Here is a 22389-nt window from a genome sequence, read left to right as displayed (position 1 = left end):
TATATATATATATATATATATATATATATATATAGTTTTTTTCTAGCTTTAACAGGTTCAGAACTGGATTAGCGGAGTCTGGTGTTAGAGCAGGGCTAGAGCAAAAGCCTGCATTCTCAGTGGTTCTCCAGTAGGAGGAGCTGCACAGCTGGGATGTTTTGTTTTGGTTCCTCTACTCACCACTAGAGGGCAGGGCACAGTCTGTATTGGACAGCTAAACTCATCACATCACTTCAAGGCACAATATGTGAGATTACCATCCACCAGTAATGAAAAGTTCTGGGACGAAGTTTCCCCTGGGTACAGATCTAGGATCAACTTCCGCTCCCCATTCCTAACCTTAACCATTAGTGGGGGAAAATGCTAAACTGATCCAAGATCTGCTTTAAAGGGCAACTACACCCAAATGAAATCGCCTACCCTTTCTCATACCTTGTCATAACCCCAAAATGACCAATGTTCCATTGTTTGTGGTCTCTAAATGGGTAGGAAGCCATTTAAGACTATTGGGATGCATCTTAAATGTGAAACAATTTGTGGTGATTTCCATCTAATGCTGGTCCTTGTACCGGCTCACAAGGACTGGAAATTGATATCACATAAACCACCGTCTTGAACCGGAAATCTACACTCCATTATCAAAGTGGATCCTGTAGCTGTCACCAACATTACATCTCATTTGTGAGATTGTTTTGGGATCAAGGGGCCAGTTTATCAGAACATTTAATCCATATCAAAATGATCCTGTGTTGTATAAAATTCTGTTTCCCTAATCAGATTGGAAATTGTAAGGCAATGCCAAACCAAATCTCTTACAATAACCACACCAAATGTTACAATCAAGATCATGCTTATATTAATGACCACATGACATATGAATATTGCCTTTCAGTTAGCATAAAGAGAGAACAGCCGACCGGGCACAGACGTCAGTTCGACGCCTATTCCACGTCGGTTCAACGTAATTTCATTGAAATGACGTGAAGACAGCGTTGATTCAACTAGTGTGTGCCCAGTGGGAGGAGACTAAATTAAATGTTCTGAAATACTGGTCCTTGTATGTCTGGAGTAGGCCAAAGGAAGGTCATGGTTGAATACTTTGACTGTAGGCTGTAAAACCAGGCAGAGAACACATCTTGATACCAGGTGTAAACCGCACATTTCTTCTGTAATAACTTTACTTGATTTTTACTGCATCAAACCGTGTTGAACTACAGCGATTTATTTTGTTTGTTATTGACACATTTTAGCTAGTTACTAGCCTAACGTTCTAACCGCTAGGCTACGTGTCACCCAGTGTCCTATGTCTGTTAGCAGCAAGCGGAGCTACAGCGCAGGGCCCTTGTTAGAAAAGTATGTCTTGAATGACCAAAATTGCTTCAAAATCAACACTGTTATGTCACACATTGGTTGTACAGTATGTAGTAATATACTTTCTCATGCTTTCTCTTATGTCCTTGTCACCACTGTATATATTTATTTATTAACTTAAACATATACTCCTCTCCCTCTTTTCACAGAATCACAGAACTGGCTGTTGTCACTCTTTTCCTTCTCCTCTTGTTTCCATCTCTCTCTCAGACTTTCAGACTCCTGCATGCCTTTACTCTTTCTTCTTCCACATCAGACCCTCCTACCTCATCCTCTCAAGCTACCTCTCTATCTCTCTCCCATTCTTTCCATCGCTACCTCTCTCTCTCCCTCTCTCTCCCCTGCTCTCTCGTTCCTCACTCACAGGCTACTCTTTCCAATCTCTACTATCTCATCTCCGGGTCCTCCTCCCTCTTGGCCTCCCCCTGGTTCTGCTCTCCTTGGAGGTGGCTCCATCGGGGTGCAGGGCCTTCAGGGTCCTGGAGGTGGTGAGCGTCCAGTGCTCCAGCTCGCTGAAGATGCGGTAGATCCAGAGTTTTAGCGCAAACGGGCTGCCGTTCACCAGACTAGCTGTCTACTCAGGGGGGCAGACAGAGAGAGGGAGAGGAAAATAGAGGAAGAGAGAGAGAGAGATGTGTTAGGACAGTATTTCCCAATCTGTTTTCCGGAGATCCCGAGGGCTGTAATATTTTTGTTCTAGCACTAGCACACCCGATTCAGCTGGTGGACTAACTAACGCCTGGTCAACCCCGGGACGTGCACCATGAATAGATTAGGAAACACTGCACTAGAACATACAGTGGGGTCTGAAATTATTGATAAAGATGATCATACATGTCTGTATAAAATAAATAATTCAAATACTGAGCTATATTGTAACCTCAAAAACACGGGGAAAATACATTATCTTATAATAATACAATTGCTCAGAGAAAGAGATTTTGTTTTACAAGTAATATTTTTCCTCCAATGAGGAATGATCTTAGACCATTCCTCATTGATATCCTTAGTCTGCACTTATAAACTGCCCTCTTCTATTCAAACCACAGGTTTTCAATGGTTTAGCAAGATGGCGCTAACAGACATGTCAGCTCTGCTTCTAGCTCCTAAGAAACTTTGCAGTATTATGATTTTTTTGTGTGTTATTTATTACATTATCAGCCCAGAATGTTTTTTTTTGTGTTATTACATACAGACGGAAATAATTTTTGCATATCAGTGCGGCGGTAACTCACCAGCATTACGACCAGGAATACAACTTTCCAGAATTGGATCCTTTGTTTGTACCCCCCAGGGCAATTTAACTTATCCCAGAGGCTGCTCCAAGACGCCGCCGGTGGAGAAGAGGTATTCGGAGTGGACTTCTAGTCCGAATAAGGAGGCGTGCACACCATCCACTGCTTCCGAGTATATTACTTGTTCATGTTCAGTCTCATGACAATAAAGTAGACGAGCTCAGGATGAGGATCTCCTTCCAGAGAGACATCAGGGACAAGGGCAAGACATGTGATGTCCACCCTTGTTCCTGTACCCAAGAAAGCAAAGGTAACTGAACTAAATTACTATCTCCCTGTAGCACTCACTTCTATCATCATGGAGCGCTTTGAGAGGCTAGTTAAGGATCATATCTCCTCTACCTTACCTGACAACCTAGACCCACAATTTTCAGACCACCCCAATAGATCTACAGACAATGCAATCGCCATCGCACTGCACACTGCCCTATCCCATTTGGACAAAAAGAATATCTACGTCAGAATGCTGTTCATTGACTATAGCTCAGTCTTAAACACCTTTAGTACCCTCCAAGCTCATCATTAAGCTCGGGGCCCTGGGTCTGAACCCCGCTCTGTGCAACTGGGTCCTGGACTTCCTGACGGGCCACCCCCAGGTGGTGAAGGTAGGAGACAACACCTCCACTTTGCTGATCCTCAACACAGGGGCCCCACAAGGGTGCGTGCTCAGCCCCCTCCTGTACTCCCTATTCACCCATGACTGTGTGGCCACGCATGCCTCCAGCTCAATAATCAAGTTTGCAGACGACACAACAGCAGTAGGCCTGATTACCAATAATGACGAGACAGCCTACAGGGAGGAGGTGAGGGTCCTGGCCGGAGAGGTGCCAGGAAATTAACTTCTCCCTTAATGTCAACAAAACGAAGGAGCTGATCGTGGACTTCAGGAAACAGCAGAGGGAGCATGCCCCTATCCACATCAACAGGACCGCAGTGGAGAAGGTACGGCAACTGCACCGCCCGCAACCGCAGGGCTCTCCAGAGGGTGGTGCGGTCTGCCCAACGCATCACCGGGGGAACACTACCTGCCCTCCAGGACACCTACAGCACCCGATGTCACAGAAAGGCCAAAAAGATCATCAAGGACATCAGCCATCCGGGCCACAGTCCGGAGCCTCCAACGACAGTCCCCAGCTCGGGGTCTCCAACGACAGTCCTGGGTCTCCAGCGACGGTCCCCGGTCTGGGGTCTCCAGCGATGGTCTGGGGTCTCCAGCGACGGTCCCCAGTCCGGGGTCTCCTGCGACAGCCCCTGGATCAGAATATCCGGCGATGATTCACGCAGCGAGGGTCCCCAGCCCAGGGCCTATGGCGAGAATCCGCAGTCCAGAGCCTCTGATGATGATCCACGGGTCAGTGCTACAAAAGCGGACTCAGTGTAAAGAGGGGGGCGGAGTCCAGAACCAAAGCCGCCACCAGGGTCGAGGTGTTTATATGTCTATGGTTGCCTAGATTGGCTCTCAATCAGAGGCAGCTGTTTATCGTTGTCTCTGATTGGGAACCATATTTAGGTAGCCATATTCCTTGGTTATTTTGTGGGTTGTTATTCTATGTTTAGTTGCCTGTTCTGCACTAGCCATATTGCTTCACGGCTCGTTTTGTTGTTTTGTTTAGTTCTGTTCAGTGTTCTCTCTTTAATTAAAGAGTTATGTTCGCTTACCACGCTGCACCTTGTTCTCCTCTTTATGATAACCGTGGCATAAAGATGGCACATTGTGTTAGCTAATCCAAGTTCATCATTTTAAAAGGCTAGTTGATCGTTAAAAAAACCTTTTGCAATTATGTTAGCACAGCTGAAAACTGTTGTCCTGATTAAAGAATAAATAAAACTGGCCTTCTTTAGACTAGTTGAGTATCTGGAGCATCAGCATTTGTGGGTTCGATTACAGGCTCAAAATGGCCAGAAACAAAGCACTTTCTTTTGAAACTTGACAGTCTATTCTTGTTCTGAGAAATGAAGGCTATTCCATGTGAGAAATTGCCAAGAAACTGAAGATCTCGTACAACGCTGTGTACTACTCCCTTTACAGAACAGATCAAACTGGCTCTAACCAGAATAGAAAGCAGAGTGGGAGGCCCCGGTGCACAATTGAGCAAGAGGACAAATACATTAGAGTGTCTAGTTTGAGAAACAGACGCCTCAAGTCCTCAACTGGCAGCTTCATTAAATAGTACCAGCAAAACACCAGTCTCAACGTCAACAGTGAAGAGGCAACTCCGGGATGCTTGCCTTCTAGGCAGAGTTGCAAAGAAAAAAACGTATCTCAGACTGGCCAATAAAAATAAAATATTAAGATGGGCAAAAGAACACATACACTGGACAGATGAAGATAGGAAAAAAAGTGTTATGGACAGACAAATCTAAGTTTAAGGTGTTCGGATCACAAAGATGAACATTTGTGAGATGGTGGAGGCAATGTGATGGTCTGGAAGTGCTTTGGTGGTGGTAAAGTGGGAGATTTGTACAGGGTAGAAGGGATCTTGAAGAAGGAAAGCTATCACTCCATTTTGCAACGCCATGCCATAACCTGTGGATGGCGCTTAATTGAAGACAATTTCCTCCTACAACAGGACAACGACCCAAAGCACAGCTCCAAACTATGCAAGAACTATTTAGGGAGGAGGCAGTCAGCTGGTTTTCTGTCTATTATGGAGTGGCCAGCACAGTCACGGGATCTCAACCCTATTGAGCTGCTGTGGGAGCAGCTTGACCGTATGGTACGTAAGAAGTGCCCATCAAGCCAATCCAACTTGTGGGAGGTGCTTCAGGAAGCATGGGGCGAAATCTCTTCATATTACCTCAACAAATTGACAACTTGAATGCCAAAGGTCTGCAAGGCTGTAATTGCTGCAAATGGAGGATTCTTTGACCAAAGCAAAGTTTGAAGGACACAATTATTATTTCAATTAAAAATCCTTATTTATAACCTTGTCAACGTCTTGACTATATTTCCTATTCATTTTGCAACTCATTTCATTTATGTTTTCATGGAAAACAAGGAAATGTCTAAGTGACCCCAAACTTTTCAATGGTAGTGTATATATTTCTTAATTTCATTCTTTAACTTTTAGATTTGTGTGTATTGTTGTGAATTGTTAGATACTACAGGACTGTTGTACCTAGGAACACAAGCATTTCGCTACACCTGCAATAACATCTGCTAAAAACGTGTATGTGACCAATACAATTTGATTTGATTTGCGTTTCAAGTCCGGAGACTGAGATGGCCATTGCAAAATGTTGATTTTATGGCCAATTCAACAATTTATTGGCAGAGGCAACCAAGTTTTTGGCTAAAATGTCCTGGTACTTGGTAAAGTTCATGATGCCGTTGACCTTAACAAGGGCCCCAGGACCAGTGGAAGCAAAATAGCAAAATAACAAATTGCCACTTGTATTCGAGCCACTGTTTTGGTCAGATTACATGAAAATGAGGTCTTTGGCCACACACACAAGTGCTGCAAGTGGATCTTCCAGCAAGACAATAACCCCAAGCACACATCAAAATCACGTTGACTCGGTACCGGTACCCCCTTTATTTTGCCTCGTTATTGTTATTTTACTGTTACTCTTTTATTTTTTAAAACTTTTGTTTATTTAGTAAATATTTTCTTAACTCCTATTTTTCTTGAAACTGCGTTGTTGGTTAAGGGCTTGTAAGTCAGCATTTCACGGTAAGGTCTATCTACAGCTGTTGTATTTGGAGCATGTGACAAATAAAATGGGATTTGATTTGAAAATCCACAGAAATTATTCATTGGCCATAAAATTGGTCGTAATACTATGGCTGACCCCATAAAACAACTCATTTCACCCCACCTATCTGGTGTGACAATATAAAAAAAAATCCACTGTTACTGTGCTTCATCCACTCCAAACCCTCATATTGTTTCCAACAGAGCAACACCTGTGAAGTGCCTTTTATAAATGCAGAAAGTTATGTCTCCGGACTTGAAACCCATTGGGAAGAATTCTGTATGGAGGAATAGTCTAAGATCCCTCCCAATGGGATCTCCAACTCATAAAATCTTTTCAAAAAGGTTAAGTGCTGTTATCGTCATAAGGTGAGGTATTGAAAGGTTTCGAAAAAGGGGTGTCAAAAATGTTGAACCCTACCTTTTTAATATAAAAAAAATATCTCGTTACACTAAAACTATTTCTCTGAGCAATTGTATTAGTATAAAACAATATCCTTTCCCATTTTTTTGTGTTTGAATGATTTATTTTATACAGCCATTATTGCTCATCTTTATTAAGGGTGTCAATAATTTCAAACCCCATTGTATATACAGTTGAAGTCGGAAGTTTACACACACTTAGGTTGTAGTCATTAAAACCTAGTTTTTCAGCCACTCCACAGATTTCTTGTTAACAAACTACAGTTTTGGCAAGTTGGATGACACAAGTAATTTTTCCAACAATTGTTGTCCAACAAAGAAATAGAAAACATAGAAATAAAGAAACTAGAATGCCCACCCTAGTCACACCCTGGCCTAACCAAAATTGAGAATAAAAGCCTTTCTATGGCCAGGGTGTGACAACATCATGGGAAAATCAAAAGAAATCAGCCAAGACCTCAGGAAAAAAATTGTAGACCTCCACAAGTCTGGTTCATCCTTGGGAGCAATTTCCAAATGCCTGAAGGTACCACGTTCATCTGTACAAACACTAATACGCAAGTATTAACACCATGGGACCACGCAGCAGTCATACCGCTCAGGAAGGAGACGCGTTCTGTCTCCTAGAGATGAACGTACTTTGGTGGTCGAAAAGTGCAAATCAATCCCAGAACAACAGCAAAGGACCTTATGAAGATGCTGGAGGAAACAGGTACAAACGTATCTATATCCACAGTAAAACAAGTCTTATTTCGAGAAAACCTGAAAGGCCGCTCAGCAAGGAAGAAGCCACTGCTCCAAAACCGCTAGAAAAAAGACAGACTATGGTTTGCAACTGCACATAGGGACAAAAATCATACTTTTAGGATAAATATTCTCTGGTCTGATGAAGCAAAAATGGAACTGTTTGGCCGTATTGACCATTGTTATGTTTGGAGGAAAAAGTGGGAGGCTCGAAAGCCCGAAGAACACCCTCCCAACCGTGAAGCACCGGGGTGGCAGCATCATGTTGTGGGGGTGCTTTGCTGCAGGAGGGACTGGTGCACTAAACAAAATAGATGGCATCATGGGGAGGAAAATTATGCGTATATACTGAAGCAACATCTCAAGACATCTCAAGTTAAAGCTTGGTCTCAAATGGTTCTTCCAAATGGACAATGACCCCAAGCATACTTCCAAAGTTGTGGCAAAATGGCTTAAGGATAACAATGTCAAGGTATTGGAGTGGCCATCACAAAGCCTTGACCTCAATCCCATAGAAAATGTGTGGGCAGAACTGAAAAAGCGTGTGCGAGCAAGGAGGCCTACAAACCTGATTCAGTTACACCAGCTCTGTCAGGAGGATTGCGCCAAAATTCACCCAACTTATTGTGGGAAACTTGTGGAAGGCTACGCAAAATGTTTGACCCAAGTTAAACAATTTAAAGGCAATGCTACCAAATACTAATTGAGTGTAGGTAAACTTCTGACCCACTGGGAATGTGATGAAAGAAATAAATACTGAAATAAATCATCCTCTTGTCACGCGGGACTAGGTGTGTGTGCAGGAATCAGACACAGAGAGAGAGTAACAGAGTCAAGTGCTTTACTATTGCACACCAAACTGATAAGCCCAACACAATACAGGGCGCAGGACACTATTCCAGACAACCCAAAACCACAGGGTGTCCAGTATAGAAAATAAAATACACCACGACCTAATATCTACACACGTAACAAAAGACAATCCCGCACAAAACAAGGGCGGGTCAAACTACTACATATAGGGAAGCTAATTAAACCAAAATACACACAGGTGAAACTAATAAGACAAAACTAACAGACAAACGAAAAAGGGATCGGTAGCGGCTAGTAGGACGGTGACGGCGACTGCCGAGCACCGCCCGAACAGGCAGGGGAGCCAACTTCAGCGGAAGTCGTGACATCTCTCTACTATTATTCTGACCTTTCACATTCTTAAAATAAAGTGGTGATCCTAACTGACCTAAGACAGGGAATTTTTACTAGGATTAAATGTCAGGAATTGTGAAAAAATTTGTTTAAATGTATTTGGCTAAGGTGTATGTAAACGTCCGACTTCAACTGTATACAGTACATATAAACAACTGATTTGACCGAATCCTATATAAATCCTATATAAATAATTATTAACAAACTATGATTAATTGATCACTCCAAGATGGCATAGCAGTTCAGACGTCTTTTGTCTTGTCGTGTCCCGTATATATATTTACAACTTTCTTCGCATACCTTTATATATATATATATATATATTTTTTTTTTATTTTCCATAAACTCATCTTCAAAACACTCTCCTGCAACCCGCCTCACCAATTTATATTTAAAAAAAGAAAGAAAGTATTATTTACTCAAATATGTAATCCTCCATAGAAGCTAACCAGAAGCTAACCAGAAGCTAGCCAGAAGCTAGCCAGAAGCTAGCCAGAAGCTAGCCTGAAGCTAGCCTGAAGCTAATCAGAAGCTAGTTAGCTTCTTTACTGGTAATTATTAATATTATAATCGTTAGTATTCAGCTAACCACGGTTTGTGGTCATCAGCTATCCTTTAGCTCGAAAACCTATTGCCAGTTTTGTACGGCGCGGCTCGGACCGGAACATACCGGACCTATTTTTCTCTCCATGTCCCCGGATTTCAACCGCTAACTCTAGCTGCTATCCGTGTGACTATCGGCTTTCGTCGATTCCGGAGCAAACATAAATTATTTCGGAGCTAGCCAGCTGAAGAGTTCCATCAGTCCCTCCTGGGCTACAATCACCTATCCGGACCTGTTTTACTGCCAACGCGGAGCCCCACCGGGTCTTCACAACTGGACTTCCGACGTTATCTACCCGAGGGAGTTATCCGGCTGGCTCCTCCGTCGTGACATTACCTGTACGCCCATCTGCGGTCCGCTAACCGTTAGCTGTCTTATCGGCTGCTATCTGAATAGACCTATCGGACAATTATTTTTTTAAATTTAATTTAATTTTCTCTTGGCCCTCTATAACTATATCTATTGTTTTTTTGTTTTTGTTTTTGCGAATTGGATTCATCCCCTCTACCACACGGAACCCCACTAATCCTACCGACAGAAACGCACGAGGTGGCTAATAACAGACCTCCATCCTATGCTAGCTTGCTACCGATGGCCCGGCTAGCTGTCTAAATCGCCGTGACCCCAACCAACCTCACTACTCACTGGACCCTTTTGATCACTTGACTAAGCATGCCTCTCCTTAATGTCAATATGCCTTGTCTATTGCTGTTCTGGTTAGTGTTTATTGGCTTATTTCACTGTAGAGCCTCTAGTCCTGCTCACTATACTTTATCCAACCTATTAGTTCCACCACCCACACATGCGATGACATCTCCTGGTTTCAATGATGTTTCAAGAGACAATATCTCTCTCATCATCACTCAATACCTAGGTTTTCCTCCACTGTATTCACATCCTACCATACCTTCGTCTGTACATTATACCTTGAAGCTATTTTATCGCCCCCAGAAACCTCATTTTACTCTCTGTTCCAGACGTTCTAGACGACCAATTCTTATTTCTTTTAGCTGTACCCTTATCCTACTCCTCCTCTGTTCCTCTGGCGATGTAGAGGTGAATCCAGGCCCTGCAGTGCCTAGCTCCACTCCTATTCCCCAGGCGCTCTCTTTTGATGACTTCTGTAACCGTAATAGCCTTGGTTTCATGCATGTTAACATTAGAAGCCTCCTCCCTAAGTTTGTTTTAGTCACTGCTTTAGCACACTCTGCCAACCCGGATGTTCTAGCTGTGTCTGAATCCTGGCTTAGGAAGACCACCAAAAATTCTGAAATTTTCATCCCAAACTACAACATTTTCAGACAAGATAGAACTGCCAAAGGGGGCGGTGTTGCAATCTACTGCAAAGATAGCCTGCAGAGTTCTGTCCTACTATCCAGGTCTGTACCCAAACAATTTGCACTTCTACTTTTAAAAATCCACCTCTCTAAAAACAAGTCTCTCACCGTTGCCGCCTGCAATAGACCACCCTCTGCCCCCAGCTGTGCTCTGGACACCATATGTGAACTGATTGTCCCCCATCGATCTTCAGAGCTCGTGCTGCTAGGCGACCTAAACTGGAACATGCTTAACACCCCAGCCATCCTACAATCTAAGCTTGATGCCCTCAATCTCACACAAATTATCAATGAACCTACCAGGTACCTCCCCAAAGCCTTAAACATGGGCACCCTCATAGATATCATCCTAACCAACTTGCCCTCTAAATATACCTCTGCTGTCTTCAACCAAGATCTCAGTGATCACTGCCTCATTGCCTGCATCCGTAATGGGTCAGCAGTCAAACGACCTCCACTCATCACTGTCAAACGCTCCCTGAAACACTTCAGCGAGCAGGCCTTTCTAATCGACCTGGCCGGGGTATCCTGGAAGGATATTGATCTCATCCCGTCAGTAGAGGATGCCTGGTTATTTTTTTTAAATGCCTTCCTAACCATCTTATATAAGCATGCCCCATTCAAGAAATTTAGAACCAGGAACAGATATAGCCCTTGGTTCTCCCCAGACCTGACTGCCCTTAACCAACACAAAAAAGTCCATCCTATGGCGTTCTGCATTAGCATCGAACAGCCCCCAAACAGTGTGATATGCAGCTGTTCAGGGAAGCAAGAAACCATTATACACAGGCAGTTAGAAAAGCCAAGAAACCGCCTCTTGCTCCCAGGCAGACTAGGCTAGCTTTTTCAAGCAGAAATTTGCTTCCTGCAACACTAACTCAAAAAGTTCTGGGACACTGTAAAGTCCATGGAGAATAAGAATACCTCACCCCAGCTGCCCACTGCACTGAAGATAGGAAACACTGTCACCACTGATAAATCCACTATAATTGAGAATTTCAAGAAGCATTTTTCTACGGCTAGCCATGCTTTCCACCTGGCTACAGAGGGTAGTGAGGTCCTACCCCGGCTACAGGAAGGCCATAAAGATCATCAAGGACATCAACCACCCGAGCCACTGCCTGTTCACAACAGCACTGCACCCCCCACAGCAACTCGCCCAAGCCTTCCCCATTTCTCCTTCTCCCAAATCCAGTCAGCTGATGTTCTGAAAGAGCTGCAAAATCTGGACCCCTACAAATCAGCCGGGCTAGACAATCTAGACCCTTTCTTTCTAAAATGATCTGCTGAAATTGTTGCCACCCCTATTACTAGCATGTTCAACCTCTCTTTCGTGTCGTCTGAGATTCCCAAAGATTGGAAAGCAGCTGCGGTCATCCCCCTCTTCAAAGGGGGGGTCACTCTTGACCCAAACTGCTACAGACCTATATCTATCCTACCCTGCCTTTCTAAGGTCTTCGAAAGCCAAGTCAACAAACAGATTACCGACCATTTCGAATCTCACCATACCTTCTCTGCTATGCAATCTGGTTTCAGAGCTGGTCATGGGTGCACCTTAGCCACGCTCAAGGTCCTAAACGATATCTTAACCGGCATCGATAAGAAACATTACTGTGCAGCCATATTCACTGATCTGGCCAAGGCTTTCGACTCTGTCAATCACCACATCCTCATTGGCAGACTCGACAGCCTTGGTTTCTCAAATGATTGCCTCGCCTGGTTCACCAACTACTTCTCTGATAGAGTTCAGTGTGTCAAATCGGAGGGTCTGCTGTCCGGACCTCTGGCAGTCTATATGGGGGTGCCACAGGGTTCAATTCTTGGACCGACTCTCTTCTCTGTATACATCAATGATGTCGCTCTTGCTGCTGGTGAGTCTCAGATCCACCTCTACGCAGACGACACCATTCTGTATACTTCTGGCCCTTCTTTGGACACTGTGTTAACAATGCTCCAGGCAAGCTTCAATGCCATACAACTCTCCTTCCGTGGCCTCCAATTGCTCTTAAATACAAGTAAAACTAAATGCATGCTCTTCAACCGATCGCTGCCTGCACCTGCCCGCCTGTCCAACATCACTACTCTGGACGGCTCTGACTTAGAATACGTGGACAACTACAAATACCTAGGTGTCTGGTTAGACTGTAAACTCTCCTTCCAGACCCACATCAAACATCTCCAATTCAAAGTTAAATCTAGAACTGGCTTCCTATTTCGCAACAAAGCATCCTTCACTCATGCTGCCAAACATACCCTTGTAAAACTGACCATCCTACCAATCCTCGACTTCGGCGATGTCATTTACAAAATAGCCTCCAATACCCTACTCAACAAATTGGATGCAGTCTATCACAGTGCAATCCGTTTTGTCACCAAAGCCCCATATACTACCCACCACTGTGACCTGTACGCTCTCGTTGGCTGGCCCTCGCTTCATACTCGTCGCCAAACCCACTGGCTCCATGTCATCTACAAGACCCTGCTAGGTAAAGTCCCCCCTTATCTCAGCTCGCTGGTCACCATAGCATCACCCACCTGTAGCACATGCTCCAGCAGGTATATCTCTCTGGTCACCCCCAAAACCAATTCTTTCTTTGGCCGCCTCTCCTTCCAGTTCTCTGCTGCCAATGACTGGAACGAACTACAAAAATCTCTGAAACTGGAAACACTTATCTCCCTTACTAGCTTTAAGCACCAACTGTCAGAGCAGCTCACAGATTACTACACCTGTACATAGCCCACCTATAATTTAGCCCAAACAACTACCTCTTTCCCTACTGTATTTATTTTATTTATTTATTTTGCTCCTTTGCACCCCATTATTTGTATTATTATTGACTGTATGTTTGTATGTTTGTTTTACTCCATGTGTAACTCTGTGTCGTTGTATCTGTTGAACTGCTTTGCTTTATCTTGGCCAGGTCGCAATTGTAAATGAGAACTTGTTCTCAACTTGCCTACCTGGTTAAATAAAGGTGAAATCAAAAATCAAAAATAAAATAATAAACAATATAATATAATCAGTTTGTTTAAACTAAAAAGTATTGTCCTTACACAAACAGTTTATAAGCATATCATAAGTTCTTAATAACAAAAGCCTAATTTCTTCCTCTCCTCCTTGAGCTCATCAGTGATCTGAAATATTATAGATATCTGAAAGCAAAATGTTTCCACCAGTCTTATCTGTCTTCTATACGTGGCCCTGGTTTACACTAAAAAGGGAAATGAACCTTGCTCTGCAACCTAGGTGCATAAATTGAGGAGCAAACTGAAGGGAAGAGGAAATTCACCAATTCTCTTGGAAGACAGTGTCAGTTGATAAACTGCTTTGTTATTGTTAAAAACCAACATGTTTCGGCCAGTAGCTTTCATCAGGGTTTACACTACATTATGTTCACCACACCAGCCTTGTCAGATCAAGGATGACTTCCAAGGAGGAAGGAGGTAGGATTTTCCAGGTATTCAAGTACTGAAATGAGGCCTGCTGGGTTAACTGAGGGTTTCCAGTAGGTACTGTATCTTAACCTTAAACATTTTGGGGGGAAATTCAAAACTGACCCCAGATTAGTGTCTAGGGGCAACTTTACCGTACACCAGTGATTCTGTACCTCAGTATTCTTCGGATCAGGAGTGAAGGCTGCAGTTCCAGCTCCGTCCTCCAGGAGGAGCCGTGTGCTCGCTAGCAGGTGCCCCAGCCGGTCCCTCACTGTTTTCCTCTGGCTTTCGTATTCGGCCCTGTCCCCGTCGTTTCCCACCCCCTCTTCCAGGCCAATGGCACGCTCCAGGAGGTTCCGGCACTGTTGCAGGGCGGAGTAGAGGCGCCACAACCTGTCATTCGGCGAGAGCTGGGAGGAGAGCGGCGGCACGGTCACCAGGCGCTCCCCGCCGACGGTGAGTTCCTCTGCGAACGTCTCCTTTTTTCTCTGAAGTGGGGAGTGAGGAGGAGGGATGGAGAGAGTATGGAGGTAGAGAGGAAGAGGAGGGTGATGCCGTGTAAAGAAAAAACACATTAGCAGTGTTTAAAAGTACATTTCCATGACAGTGAGTGGAGGAAAATAAACGTTGTTTTTTTTGCACAACGAAACGGTTACACTGCAAAAGGAATCACCACAGATGACCAAAGTCAGGCATAACACAACAATTAGTGCGCAACCAAACTCAATATGCTAATGCAACTCAAAGGCAGCACTGCTAATCCAGTTCTCTAAAAGAGATGAGGCATTGACAAAGGTTTACGGCTTAATAAGTGCCACTACTCTATTTTGTTCATGAAATAGAAAGCGCTAGTCACAGACTTAACACATTTGGAAAAGCCTTTCTAAGACACCACTATTTTGTATTTTGAAATACCACCATGGCCACCACGTTTAACTGCTCCTGAGTCTGTCCGAATATGGACACCGTAGTAATGGGAAGCTGTGGCCATGAGGAATGCATATATTAATAAGTCACTCATTCCGAGTTAGTATTGAAACCAAACTGCACGTGGAATGTTCAAGGAAGTACAAAAGAGCTGACCCAAGAGACTGTGCAGTAAAGAGCATGTTTGCCCATTTTCCGATGATAGTCTAGCAATTTTCCATGATGAGCAACAACTGGCAAATGTTTGAACCCTATTGCGGTTAGGACAACATCCGCCCTGGCCCCATTGGAACAGAGGGGGTTAGTGGTTCAAAGGGATGGCTGGTTCAACTACCAGAACCAACCTTCCCCAACCACTCCAGGAGGAAAAACAGGCAGGATGTGTGACATCACAGGTGACAAGTGCCGTGTGTGTGTGTGTGTGTGTGTGTGTGTATGTGGGGTAGGAAGTTATTATATTCTATTGCATCTAGATCAGAGAATAGTGAGTGAGCTGAGATTCCCTTGAGCACTTAACCCCCAGTTAAGTTATACCAAGGTGCTGACATTCTGACCACCGTGAAAATTATTCTGTGCCTGTGTGGTAGAATGATTACCGTGTAACATTGACAAGGCAGCCCTGCTTATACAAGGGCAATGGTCAAGTAAATGTGTATATTGGTTTATAATAGGCTACTAGACAGGGAGCAGTGGAGTGGGTTATGAACTTTGAGGGATATTGTATAGATAGGCCTGTCTAGAGGGAGAGGCAGAGGTAAGGCAAACTGGAGACAGCAAGCTCTTGATCTGACTGTCATGATCTATTTCAACACCTTATTATGAGTAAGGACTACGTGGTAATAGATAAGTTGAAAATTGTGGGCTATGTTTTAAGTGAATTTACGTAAACTGCATGTGTGTATTATGTTGAGTAATCTACCTAAACCAAGATTATTATAGTTTTGTGTTTTTATATTCGTTTTTATTTATAGTAGCTTTAAGATTTGTGTTTTAAATTCAGTTTAGTTTGTTTTTACATAAACCTTACTTGTTTTATTAAAACATTTATATATTTTTTTAGTGTTAGTGACAGAAAGAAGCCTATGTGTGGGAGGCTAGGAAACATGTATGTGTTGTATAGTTTCAGTGTTTTTTGGGATGTAACTTCTTGCAACTGTGGGGAAGTAATGCATAAGGTGTCACACTCTGATCTGTTTCACCTGTCTTTTTTGATTGTCTCCACCCACCTCCAAGTGTCTCCTGTTTTCCCCATTAGTCCCCGGTGTATTTATCCCTGTTTTTCCTGTCTCTCTGTGCCAGTTCGTCTCGTTTTGCCAAGTTAACCAGCGTTTCTCCTAGCTCCTATTTTTCCCAGTCTGTCTTTTCCTAGCCCTCCTGGTTTTGACCCTTGCCTGTCCGGACGCCATAGAGTGGCCTGCCTGACCACTCTGCCTGTTCTGACCTCGAGCCTGCCTATCGTCTGGTACTGTTTGGACTCTGACCTGGTTTATGAACTCTCTCCTGTCTCTGACCTGCTTTTTTCCTACCCCTTTTGGTATAATAAATATTGGAGCTCAACCATCTGCCTCCTGTGTCTGAAATTTGGTCTTGCCTTGTGCCCTTATATAAGGGGCAATTCCATGGTAAAGGAATTATGCTTTGACTCAGATTTTTCTCTTTAAAATACATGCCAAACAAAACATTGATCTCAAAGTTTAACAAACCATACGATTCTACGCACAAGGACTAGCTTGAACAATTTACAAAGAATTTAACAAAATGTTCAAAAAACTCTGTTTAATATTAGGAGATAGTGAACTACAGGGAAAGGAGGCCCGAGCACGCCATCGAGAGCATCCTGACTGGTTGCATCACCACCTGGTATGGCAACTGCTCGGCCTCCGACCGCAAGGCACTACAGAGGGTAATGCGTACAGCCCAGTACATCACTGGGGCCAAGCTTTCTGCCGTCCAGGACCTCTATACCAGGCGGTGTCAAAGGAAGGCCCTAAAAATTGTCAAAGACGCCAGCCACCCAAGTCATAGACTGTTCTCTCTGCTACCGCACGGCAAGCGTTACCAGAGCGCCAAGTCTAGGTCCAAAAAGCTTCATAACAGCTTCTACCACCAAGCCATAAGACTCCTGAATAGGTAACAAAATGGCTACCTGGACTATTTGCATTGACACCCCCCCTCCCCCACCACATTTTTACACTGCTGCTACTCTGTTTATTATCTTTGAATAGTCACCTACTTGTACATATTATCTACATGTACATATTACATAAATTACCTCAACTAACCTGTGCCCCCGCACACCGACTCTGTACATAAACTTGTTTATTTAAAAATATATATATATTCTGCCCCCAAACAAGACCACGTTTGTTTTTTCCGGACCAGACCAAATCTGAACCAATCATAGACGTCTATGTCACAGTACAGCACAGCAGATCCCAGTAGATTGGTGTATTTCTAATACCTTTTGTAAGATGTTAGACGCTGTTTAAGACCAGTTTTCCAGCTATTTGACAAGAAATCAAAGCCTTTGCTTATTTTTGCCAAATGTTTAGGTTGGAAAATGTATATATACCTTAATTTAAAAAAACTCTTGGCTTTCATTTGACACCCAATTTGACATGCTCCTATGAACTTCACATGTTGGTGCTCATGGGTCCATTAAGATGGATATGCTCTAAGGTGACGGGTCAGGTCATAGGTTAGGTTAGGTTAAAAGGTAGACTCAGTGAGATAATATAGATGCACGAAGTAAACAGTAAACATTTTTGCAACAACCAGGAGCACTGAAGAGTGAGGCGAAACATCTCTGCTGTTTTAGTCCCGTAGCTGCCATGTTGTAGCAGCGTGAAGCGCACCTGTGCCAATACGCAGATACTATGTGTGACTGTGTATGAGCATAGTTGTAACGGCTGTCGTCGGAATGAGACCAAAGCGCAGCATGGAAAGTGTTCATGATTTAATGTTCAAAAAACACTCAAACAAAATGACAAAAGGTGAACACGAAAGCGAACAGTTCAGTCAGGAAAAAACACTAAACAGAAAACAACATCCCACAAAACCCAAACGGAAAATGACAACTTATATATGATCACCAATCAGAGACAACGATAGACAGCTGCCTCTGATTGGGAACCACACTAACATAGAAATAAGGAAACTAGAATGCCCACCCTAGTCACACCCTGACCTAACCAAAATAGAGAATAAAAGCCTTTCTATGGCCAGGGCGTGACAGTACCCCCCCCAAAGGTGTGGACTCGGGCCGCAACACCTGACTCTAAAGGGGAGGGTCCGGGTGTGCATCCATTCACGGCAGCAGCTCCGGTGAGGGACGTAGACACCCCTCCGCCCGTAGATCCCTCTGCTTTGGTGGTGGCCCTGGTGCATGGACCTTCACTGGAGGAACCTGGCTGCAGATCATCGCCAGAGGAACCAGACCACCGATCATCACCGGAGGCTCCAGATCGGGAACCGTCGCTGGAGGCTCCGGACCGCGGATCATCACTGCAGGCTTCGTGCCATGGATCATCACTCGAGGCTCCGGGCCATGGATCATCACTAGAGGCTCCGGGCCATGGATCATCACTGGAGGCTTCGTGCCATGGATCATCACTAGAGACTCCGGGCCATGGATCATCACTGGATGCTTCGTGCCATGGATCATCACTGGAGGCTTCGTGCCATGGATCCTCACTGCAGGCTCCGGGCCATGGATCATCACTGGAGGCTCCGGGCCATGGATCATCACTGGAGGCTTCGTGCCATGGATCATCACTGGAGGCGAACACACTAACATAGAAATAAGGAAACTAGAATGCCCACCCTAGTCACACCCTGACCTAACCAAAATAGAGAATAAAAACCTCTCTATGGCCAGGGCGTGACACTAGTCTTGCATCATGCTCATCTCAATGGACACGTTTGAGCGGATCATTTTTGTCAAGTTGGTGACAATCGTTGGTCACCGCCTTTCAAATTGTGTTGCTTTCTGAGGTCAAAAATTGTTTGACTTGAGCCTACCTGTCGACTGCATAAACTTGACAAAAATCATGTGATCAAAGGGCATGACGTTTTGACTGCAATCGACTGCAAGTTGCTGCAGTTGCTCTTCACCAAGTTCATCCTGCAGCCATTGACTGCATTGTGAAGGCTCTATTGTCAACCAATCATTAGGTGGTTTTTGTTTGACCCATGTGACCAAAAACAAGAACCAATTTGCTTTATGTGTACATTGTATATACAAAATCAATGGGATATTTGAATCTCTCTCTCACTAATTGATTGTACAATGTGTAAACACACAATATTATATTATGATTTCAGTTTGTGTGATATGGGGGTTAGATACATGTTTATTTCATCATTATGAAGAAAACATTTTATAATCAATGGCAACACTGTCATGTTGATTTGAGCCTTGCTGTTGGAAAATCACTTTAGTGTCCGACTTTCATTTGTCGCAGATGCACCACCCCCAGACTTACTCCTCGCCTTTCGTCTACTGTCGGGTGCTTTAGGCGTGTCGGGTGCTTTAGCCGTACAACTCAAAAACGCCTGATATGGTGTTGTTTGTGGCAATGTCATCTTGCCGAGAATACCTTTCAATTACGAATTCAATCTCAATGTGAACCGTCAGATTCAGAAGCTTGAAACTCCCATAAGAAAAATGTGAAAACATTCAGCCATTCAAGCTAGAAACGCCACTGTGGGGGATACCTAGTCAGTCGTACAACTGAATGCCTTCGGCATTTAACCCAACCCCTCTAAATCAGAGGTGTGGGGGATGCCTTAATTGACATCCGCGTCTTTGGCGCCCGGGGAACAGTTGGCTAACTGCCTTGCTCAGGGGAAGAACGACAGATTTTTACCTTGCCAGCTAGGGTATTTGATCCAGCAATCTTTCGGTTAATGGCCCAACGCTCTAACCACTAGGCTACCTGCCGGGGTGGAGATTCAAAAGCATTGGTATAATTAGTCGGCTAATAGATAAAGGTTACATTCCTAACCGCTCCCTTCCTAGCAGCAAAAGAGGTAGGGAGCTGCAGGTTGAGATGTGTGCGTATGAGAGGGGGGTTATACTGTATATGGCTATTTGGCGGAAAACCAAGAAGAATTTCATCATTCGCACCCCATCATTTACATAGTTCATTCATTGAGTGAGAACGAGATGCACATGGAAAAAAACGTGCATGTCCGGACATCGACCTGTGCGCCAGAACACCCCCCCCCCACCTCTGTCATTCTTGCTATATGGGGGCGTACATTAGTATTCATTCATTAGTTACATTCCTGGACCCCCACTCCTGGATCGGATGCCACAAACACATCAATCCATCAATACATGTCCATTATCGCAAATCATGTGCATCAACACATTTCCATTTCCCAATATTCCATATCCTTTTCATAGGCTAGGCTACTGGCTAAATAACATGTTTTGTCAAGCAACCAGTAGGCCTAATAACAGGTTAATTACTGCGAAGCAGAATGCAATAGCCTGTCCAGACTCAACACTAGACGAAATACTTACATAAAGTTCCAATAAGAGAGTGCATTCATGGTGCAACTCCTCAGCAAGAGCAGCTGCCCTCGCAGTTCGGGACTGTTCCGAACCAGCCACTCTTCTTGTACGTGTCCCTGCCATATTCAGTAGAGAAGCAACAGACAGGCACCGAATAGCAATAAGGTTTTTTTAATATATTTTTTAAAACTTTCCCTAATGTCTGCTAGTTTTCCTGTTTCATAGTGCTCAAAGTTAGACAGCCATCAAGAAGCGCGTCTCCGCCCTTTCTCAGGCTTCAACCAAAGCCCGTTAATTCAATACCTTTCTGTGTACGAATTCCTTGCCTTACTTCCACAACTTTACCCGTTGTGTTACTATGTTACAGTATTAAATATCCTTGTCTAGTGCCACACCTCCCCTTCCCCCGGTAGGCTTATGTCAGGCAGGCATGTGGAATTTAACGGGATAACTCAAGCGGAGGCGTGGGAATGGGAGGAGTCGCACGTTGGTAAGCTATTATTTATTCATGACGAGTTTAAACGAATTAGCCTGACATAATGACGAATCTATTCAACAAGACTAGTGACCCGTTGACGCGCTAGTCGGGACTGGGAAACTCGGAAATGTCAGACTTGCTAATTGGTTGTAGTTATACACGTCCCGCGTTCAACCAGTTAGCAAGCCTGGCATTCCGAGTTTCCTAGTTCCGACTAGCACTTGAACGCGACATTTAAAAAAAAAAATCTTTGTTTAACTAGGCATAGGCTACATCAGGGGGAAGTCCGTCACAGGTTACTGCCTAAATTAGTAACTCAGTTGATTTGATGATCAAGTAGTCTTTATTATTAGGTTATTGTGTGGCTCTATAGTTATTGCTTGTCAATAGACGGGAAAGTGGGTTTTTAACCATAGCATCGGGCCTCATGGCTCGCAAGATTTATCATAGGCTAATATGCATAGGCTTAAAAAATAACATTTCTGAACCGTTGAGTGCGCGTTTTTCTTTTCCCTTTCCCGGAACGTTCTATACTGCTGCCCGGACGGGATTAGTAACATTGTTGTCAATCGCGGGGGATAGAGGAAGCCTGTTGTGTCAATGCATTAGAGAAATAACGAGGGCTCAAGGTCTGTAAACATCTAGAATGCGTTCGCAATAATAGCCTACAGCCAGAAACAAACGAATCATTTTTTAAATGATAGGTGATAAATAGTTTCTAATAATGGAACAGTTGATTATGTCGTTTTGGTAGGCCAAGGGTGAAACTTTATATAGACCGTCATTGTAAATAAGAATTTGTTCTTAACTGACTCGCCGAGTTAAATAAAGGTTCAATAATAAAAATACATATATTGTCTTGAGGCCTTGAGTGTGAAAGATAACACCTTGAGGTGCGCTATTTCAGTGTAATTCTTAAGCTAAAATCACGCTAAACCAGTTCAATGGGAAATTTTGAGGATTAAATGTATTAACTAAAATGTCAGACGTTTTATTCCTTCCAAAATGTCAGATGTGTCTCGACTTGCATCATTCAGGTATGTTCCAAAATGTAATACCACTTCGATACTCCGGGTGACATAGTGTCCAATTCACAGAGAAGCCATTTTGGTTTATATGGACGCGTCTTTCTTTTTCTCAACGCAGTTGAGCCAAAACTACGCCCCGTTATTCAGCGCAGAGACAGTGGCCTTCCAAGGTAACAATTAGCTGCCTACCGTAATGCAGGCCTATTATTATCATGTTTGGTAACATTTGCCCATGTATTTATTTTCAGAGTTTGGATTAGTTGTAAAAATGTCTCAGAGAACTCTGCTGAATTCCCACAATTGAAGGTCAGCTAAATTAACCTAG

General features: G+C 43.7%; 1 protein-coding gene across 1 annotated transcript; it reads right to left on the bottom strand.

Moving 5' to 3' along the window:
* Positions 1-20987, bottom strand: LOC112261403. Its single transcript, XM_024436700.2, has 3 exons — positions 20568-20987; positions 14284-14598; positions 1-1945 (listed from the first exon to the last, which is right to left on the bottom strand). Exons 1-3 carry the CDS (start codon positions 20679-20681, stop codon positions 1763-1765), a joined length of 612 nt encoding a protein of 203 aa, XP_024292468.2. The 5' UTR covers positions 20682-20987; the 3' UTR covers positions 1-1762.
* Between the last annotated feature and the right edge of the window lie 1402 nt (positions 20988-22389).

The sequence above is a fragment of the Oncorhynchus tshawytscha genome, linkage group LG11 (assembly GCF_018296145.1).
Source record: "Oncorhynchus tshawytscha isolate Ot180627B linkage group LG11, Otsh_v2.0, whole genome shotgun sequence".
Lineage (NCBI taxonomy): Eukaryota > Metazoa > Chordata > Actinopteri > Salmoniformes > Salmonidae > Oncorhynchus > Oncorhynchus tshawytscha.
Note: the sequence above shows the minus strand (reverse complement) of the source record. Positions and strands in the feature narration are given on the sequence as shown.